This window comes from Cannabis sativa, chromosome 4 (assembly GCF_029168945.1).
Source record: "Cannabis sativa cultivar Pink pepper isolate KNU-18-1 chromosome 4, ASM2916894v1, whole genome shotgun sequence".
Taxonomy (NCBI): domain Eukaryota; kingdom Viridiplantae; phylum Streptophyta; class Magnoliopsida; order Rosales; family Cannabaceae; genus Cannabis; species Cannabis sativa.
In genome coordinates this window covers 45,804,786-45,812,466 of record NC_083604.1, presented here as the reverse complement: position 1 = coordinate 45,812,466, position 7,681 = coordinate 45,804,786, and the positions used below count along the sequence as shown (strand labels likewise).

The 7,681-nt window shown below is 33.0% G+C and overlaps 1 protein-coding gene across 1 annotated transcript; it reads right to left on the bottom strand.

Annotated features, from left to right (window-relative positions):
* Positions 1-3,890: 3,890 nt before the first annotated feature.
* Positions 3,891-6,066, bottom strand: LOC115714814 (U-box domain-containing protein 27). Its single transcript, XM_030643581.2, has one exon. The coding sequence runs from the start codon at positions 5,304-5,306 to the stop codon at positions 4,062-4,064; it is 1,245 nt and encodes a 414-aa protein (XP_030499441.2). The 5' UTR covers positions 5,307-6,066; the 3' UTR covers positions 3,891-4,061.
* Positions 6,067-7,681: the final 1,615 nt, after the last annotated feature.

Here is a 7,681-nt window from a genome sequence, read left to right as displayed (position 1 = left end):
CCCTCCGTCCCTGCAAACAACCCCTAAAGGAATACAATGATATCTTTTACCAAGTGACCAAAATAGGTGGATTTGTGAGAGATTTTTGTAACTTGGGTATAGCTATTGTTAGTCTCATCTAGTGACATGTTAGATGTTGCAGGTTTGACTACTCAACTCCGAGTTAGTTATTTCAGTTTACTAACTCAGGTACACCTCATATTGAGTTGCCTCTATAAGGCTTTGAGTTTTACTTCTTTAATTAGGTGACGATCTAAAAATGAATTTAGATGATTATTACACTTGTAATGAGTGCGAAGGGTTGTTGAAGAGAATGTGTATGTTTGATCACATCTCTCAAGTGAGTTAATTTGTAAGGTGCAAGATACTATTGTTGATAAGATTAACTTTGTATTCTTTTATTATTGAAGATCCAATAAAGATTAGCCAAATGGTATGTCTTGGTAATTAGTCACCACAAGAAGAGTGATAAATCTCCTTAAACTTTGTCTCTATTTTATGTAGTTTAATCCGCATTTATTTCTGGTTTATGTCATTGATTGATTCTGTTATTCTAGTTCTACAATTCTTGTTTTATTTGATTCTTGTGTTAATTTACAACAAAATATATAGCTTTGTAAACATGTAATTTTAGTAGATTGAGTACAAAGATTAGAATCTTTTATTTGAAAAGAGATTGTAAGGCTTGTATGTTGTGACAGAGAGTTCGAGAGAACTGAGTGAGAGAAAGAAAGGAGAAATCAACAGGGAGGAGAGTTGTTCTTCAAAGGATATCCGATGTGTTCTCCACCAATTTCGAAGGCTTTGTTCAAGGTGAAAGTTCTGTACTGTGTAACCCGCTGTGTTTAGATCAAGTTGTAATGTGCCATTGAAATAGTGAAGATCGAATTCCTTGGAAGGAGTTCAAGAGGAGTAGCTCCAAATTAGAGTGAATGTGATCCACTATGATTTTCTTTGTATCTTTCACTTTCTGTTCTTAGCTTTATGTTCTTGTCTTGGCTTTGTTCTTTGTCTGGTTTTTCTTGTGATTGTTTTCCAGATAAGGTTTCAAGTTAAGGTTGTTGGTAAGTATATTAATTCTCACACAAGGGGCTGAACCATAAAAATCAGTTATACTACTGTATATTTATAAATCAATACTAAAATATAATATTATATTCTCTAAAAAAATATATATATAATATTACATTAATGGACAAAGTTTTGATTTCATGATAGGTAACTCTTACCCGTACAACTAATTCATCCAGCAATCATCCTCAATCCTAATAAAAGTATTGATTCAAAACCAAGTGATTTTTTTCACCTACTAAATCTAAACTATTTCCAGCGTTCTTTACACACACACAAAAAAAATATCTAAACTATTTTAAAATATATATTTTGTTTTATGAATACACTGAATCTTAATAATACAGTACAATTCAGTGAAGAAAAGCGAAAATCTAAGCAAGTTTCAGATAAGTAGAGAAAACAAGAAAGAAAGAAATATGAATAAATTCTAAAATGAGTTGTCGAACTGCATATAAATTGGTCCACATTGCTGAAAATAGTTAGTGCACCCACTGACAAAGTATCAGACTAACCCTTCGGTACAAGCAATTTTTATACATGGTGGGCTCATTGATGCCAAAAGCTCTACCCAAATAATCCAATTTGACCCAACAAGGAATAATGACACGTCCACGACCAAACAACAAACAATTTGCATTCCCTAAATATTATAGAAGTTGCCCTTTAGTGATTATCAACTGCACAAGATCCAATGTGGCTAATGTATAGGCAATTCGAGAAGGCACCAACATTTAGTGCTATTACATTTTGATTAAGACTTTTAGAGTCTATAATTTAAATTTAATAGTATGGTTTAGTTTATGTTAAAGAGTTTCTTACACGTTATTGAAGATGATTAGAAATTTGTGAAACTAAGATTTGAACAAATTTTTGTTCAATCTTATCCTCAACGCTTAATTTTACAAATTTCTAGATTGAATCTCACAAGTTACCTCATTCAGTGAATAAGAGCATTTCTAGTGGTATTGTTCTTTTAGTTAAGATAGCTAAAAAATTAAAATAAAAAGTCATCTTTATTGTTGTTACTTCAATTATACTTACCATTAGTATTTGATTATTTTAATGAAATTTTATAATTTTACTCTTTAAAAATAAATTAATTTTATAAAATAATAGTATTTTGATTAAAATACTATTAAAAAAGTACTTAAAAAAAAAGCTATTTAGCCTTATTCTCTATTTTTATTAAGCAGTATATTTAGAGAATATGATTGGAGATGTCTAACAAATTGAAATTATCTTTAGGATTAAGGTGTAAATTTATGCACAAGTAACTATTTGGATTGGAGCTTTAGGATACACATCTTCTTGTACATTTCTTTTTTCTTAAGTAATGAGCTCTCAGTTAAATAATAATTACATTGTACAAATATTTTTATTGAAAACAATGAGAGAAAGTCTCCAAAGTGCTGGGGAGAAGTGGAAGTGAGGAGCTATTTTATAGAAAAACTTTAATGAAATGGCATTGCAACCAAACCAATCCCAAGCCAACCCCAACAGTATAAAGGCAATCTGAAGCCAATAGAATACAAAACAGTCTTTGGAAATATATGTGATTTCTTTATACTTAGTTGTATTCAACGAGGGAGATAGGGGTGCGGGAGGGTGCCATGGCCCCCAAATTCTTTTTGATAATTTTTCAAAAATAACATATAAAAAATAATTAAAAAGAAAATTAAGTAATTGTTTATTTTCTTTTAATGTATTGGCCGTGTTAATTTTTAGGTTAGCTTCATTGATTGTATTGTAGCTAATGGTTTTGGTTCATCCCTTCTTTTCATGATCTTCTTCTTTTTCTACCCAAGAATATTAGTTGGGGTTGAGTTTTATAATCAAAGATTAGGGAGTTACATAATGGGTGGAGGGTGCATTCTCAAGGGCCTATCTTTCTAGTTAGCTTATTGTATTCAAATGCTTATAAATAATAATAATATTATAACATAGGGATTGGAGGAGTGGTCAAACTTGTATTACCTCTCTCTCCTTTAGCACATTTCTTTTTCTATTGGGATTCCAATCCCTTTCGCTCCCTTTCTGCTATCAAACAAAGAAATTTCATATAAATGTGAGAAAAAGGCCTAATATCATCATAGTCAGCAAAGCAACAATTTCAGCAATTGCGGGCACTTTGTCTCTTTCACTTAGTCTCTCTCTCTAGTTTTCCTCTTCACATTTTTTTATTGTTAATTTTTATTATCTCTAATCTCTAAAGATTAATTTACTTAAAATCGCAGGCGGGCTTTTGTTCTATTCCCTTTCAACGTTGGACTACACACCTAGCCGTTTTGGCTAGCTACACAATGCTTTGCATCTAGGTTTTTATATTCTAAAATTACTCAAAAGCCAGAAATATGGGCACAAATAACTATTTTATTTCAGAGTTGTCAATCCCAATTCATTACTTTCAGCTTCAAATATCCACCGTTTTCTGAAGATTCTTTGATTGATTTGTCTTGGCTCAAATTAATCATGACAGCATAAAATTATTAACGAACAAAATGATAGATGACTAGACAGTACATACCAAATGTATAACTAAAGTTTGAAGAGTATTCTTAAGAAGAAAAAAATGGGGAGTTTCTAGTTTGGTTTACTCCAAAGTTGAGCACTTTGGAGCAAGTATTGGTGCCAAGAACCAAAAACACTCAAAACGTTGGTACAAGCCAAGAGAATAGAAATGAGATATTGTTAGAACAAAGTTGTTATTGTAGCTTTTCATACAAATTAAGCTATTTGAAAACAAAGATGAAATTTTCAAAAATAAAAAATAAAAAATAACAAGGGGAGTTAGTAAAGTAGTCAGACTAACTAGCTAGTAAAAATCAAATTAATTTCTTTTTTTTGTATTCTTCTTCACTAACAAAATTTCCTTTTCATGTACAACCTCAATTTTTTTTTTGCCTTTCTCACATTCTATTTGTTCAAACAGAAAGACAGAGAGAGATTCAACTGTAAAAAAGAAAATAGAAATAAAAAAAGGGGTCATATCAGAAAGGCATGATATGAGTGGTCTTAGTATCATAACAAGAAATGAAAGATTTGGAACTAAGCCGAAAGATTTTAAGTAAGTCCGCCGACATTTGACGAACAGATGGCGTGCAATTGCTCTGCATCAGAAGCAATATCTTAGTCACGCCGTTGGCCTTTGCCACGGCCTCTTGCGCCGCCCTCTCTCGGTAGAGGTAACACACACTCCACAACACCGTCACCGCGTGTTCGGTGGCCGCACTCGACACCTTCAGTAATCTCTGAACAATCCTCGCCACGCAATTCGAGTCTCCGCCGATCTCTGACCACCCTTCCTTGACGGACGACGCCGTTTCAAGCAGCTTCAGCACCTTTTCGGTTACAGAAACGCTCAGATTCGGCTCTGATAGCGATTTCGCTAGGGATTTCACCGCGCCTAGTTGGACAAGTTTAACTTTCACTCGCCGGGGCTTTGATATTGCGATTAGGCACGATAATCCGGCTTCGATTAGGTTTGGATCTTTTTCGGGACTGATTAGTTTCAACAATTCAGATAATAGCTCTTCTTTATCGGCAATAATGAGTTTCGATTCCGCGTCGATGGCGATGGATTCCAAAACTCTAGCCGATCCAATTCTTGATTCTACGCTCCCTTGTTGAAGAACGAGAACAAGCGAGCGCAAGCAATCGCGGTTGCTCTTCAACATCGAGTTTCTCAGCTTCTCCATGTCTTTAATCTCATTACGAATCATATCCATAGCCCTAACCACAAGCTCCAAAAAATCAATGCCTCTGGAAGCTCCAGCACTGGCATTGCAAAGAAATTCGACCAGCATCGAAGCGAAGTCATCTGCTCCGGCGAGAAATTTACGGTTCTCGTCGGACTCCCTGGCGAAACAAACAATCTTTGACAAGAAGTCAAAGGAGGAGCCCGCTTCACGGTCCGCTCGTTGAATTAACTCAGTGACTTGGCTCTTGGTAAGGCAAGACTTGGGAGACGATTCGGCGGAGTCTACTCGGTGCTTGACTGATTCGGACCAGATCTGGATGAGCCGTTGCAAGGTCCGATTGGGGACCAATTCCTTGCTCTGAAGTACCTGCATGGTGGCGGGACACGTGTTATTGCCATTGTCAAGCCAGCGCTGGATGCTAGAGCGATCGTAGGTTACGCCGGTAGATAAGCTCACAGGGGATTTCATCACGTCAAGTGATATCGGACATCTAAACAAGCTCGGGACAGTGATGTACAAATCGTCCCTCACCATCTTCTTCTTCTTTTACTTCTTCTCGTTCCTTTCCCACTTTGGAAACTTGTTTGGCTGAAGAGAAAACACCGAGAAACTCAACGGGAAAGCGAGAGAAACGGCTCCTATGAAAAAATAAAATAAAAAAGACAATGAAAAAAGGAAACAGAAGATGAAGAAATCAAAGACACCAGTGAGTTTAAAGAGAGAGAAAGAGAAAAAGAGTCAAAGGTACGGTGACGTCAGCATTTACTTTTTCGTCTGATTTAATACATTAATTTATTTTTATTTAAAAATAATAATAATATTCTTCGGCTGGGTTATTGGTCAAACAAGAAGACTATTTTAGTGATTTCATTCCAAATTTAAATTAGTAGGGAAGTGTTTCCGCGTAGAGTTACGTATATTAATGCAGTGAAGTTTCCACCGTTTATTACAAGTAGAGTTTGGAAAGTTTTGGATGTAGTGATAATCAACGGCTGAGATGAGAGCAAAGCTTACACGTGGGTTGTGAAGTGAAAGGCGTATAATATGGAGAAGAACGTGGGGGTAGTGGGGACGAGGGGAGACTGGAGAGTAGTGAAATAAGTGAGGAGACATTTTGGGTAAAAAAAAAATTATTTGATTATTGGTGGTTTTGGGCTTGAAGGTGGGCCCAAACGAAGGGAGTGTGTGTGTGGTGGGGGCCCAGGGGAGGGTTCGCTCGGTCGGACTCATTACATCATTTGTACGTTTGTAGTAGGGAAAGAACAAGTAGAAGGAATACAAAAGAAAGTCTTTTTGATTTGTGGTTGTGTAATTAATTAAGGTTTTTGTTTCGTCCTTCCCTTTTTTTTATGTAAAAAAATAAAATAAAACAACAAAAGCTGGAGATCCATCAAATCGATGATAAAAAATGATAACGAGCAAAAAAATTTATAAATAAAAATATGGCAAATATAATTATTAGTGCTAATTGACTAATACATGAGTGATGCAAGAGAAAAATATGATGAAATAGTTAATAATCTTTTAGTGGGGAACATCTATCAAGTCGTGATTTTTATTTTTTAATCACCAGTAGTAATGACGGAAATAATTAGTGCTATCTACAGTTAAGTTGGCAGATACTATATGTTCATTTATGATATGGTGTGGATTCATTTATTAAGATTTGTCTAGTAAAGTAGAAGAAATTATATATACGTGTGGTACATATAGTGTCAACTCATATTTCTACCGCTTGAAACATAGATAGTGAGTATTACGTCCACACCATTTAACTATAGAATAATTACACAAGATATCATTTTTTTTATTTCGTAAAAAAATTACATTTTTACGTTTAAAGATTTTTTTTTTTATATTTTTACGGTTTTTCATAGAAATAACATGAAAATAACAAGAAAACTACATAAAAGTAATATGAAAATAACATTTAAATAACATCAGAATAATAACAAAAAATAACATACATATAACAAAAAATCAACAACAAATTAACAAGATAACAACATAAAAAGACCGTATATATTTTCTGTAAATAAAATAAAAAAAACGGTAAAAATATTTAAAATTACGTGTAATCGTATTTTTGTAAAATTTTTTGTTATTTTTGTGTATTTGTGAAATTATCCCTCTTACTATTATCATTGCTACTTTTTATTTACAAAGTTGATCTCCTTTAAAAAATATAAAGGCTATTTATAAAAATATTGAAAACAAATTGATATATTTAGTATGCAAACATAATTTCATTAATATGATATTTTCTTTAAAAAAAACTTAAATCATGATTGATAAAAAGAATTACCACACAAAAGGTTATATATAAATTTTACTTTTCTATAATCAGAACTAGTTTGTTGATAAAAAAAATTTAATTTCTTAATAAAAAATCAATTTTTTATGAAAAAATTAAAAGAAACTAGTTAAAAATAATTTTGTTAAGCCAATAAATTAAAAAAATTAGTTATTTTTATGTAATCAAAACTAGTTTCTTAATTATTTTTTTTAAAAAATAGTTCCTTAAAGAAGAAACATTAAGAAATCAGTTATGAATATTAAAACTTATAAATTTTACGTGCTTTGTATTCTATTTTATTGTATGGAATATTGAATAAATCCACTACAATATCAAAATTAAAACTAATTACAAACTTCTTAGAAGCTCCAAAACTCGACCATGAACCACTACCAAAATAGTACTATCCATTAAGACAAAAAAATAGAATGAGAATAGTTGCCGAAGTTGTTATCATCGTTAGAAAAATCATCGAACAAGTCGTTGGAATTGTCGTTGTTATTAGAAAGTTGCTAGAGTTATACATCGGAATTGTCACCAACGTTGGATGTTTGAGTTGTTGCCGGAGTTGGGCGTTGGCATCTGAGACTAAGAAACTAGTTATATTTATCAG

What these genes read in the sequence shown, in the direction of transcription:
- LOC115714814 (XM_030643581.2), bottom strand. Translation starts at nt 5,306, where the DNA reads ATGGTGAGGGACGATTTGTACATCACTGTCCCGAGCTTGTTTAGATGT.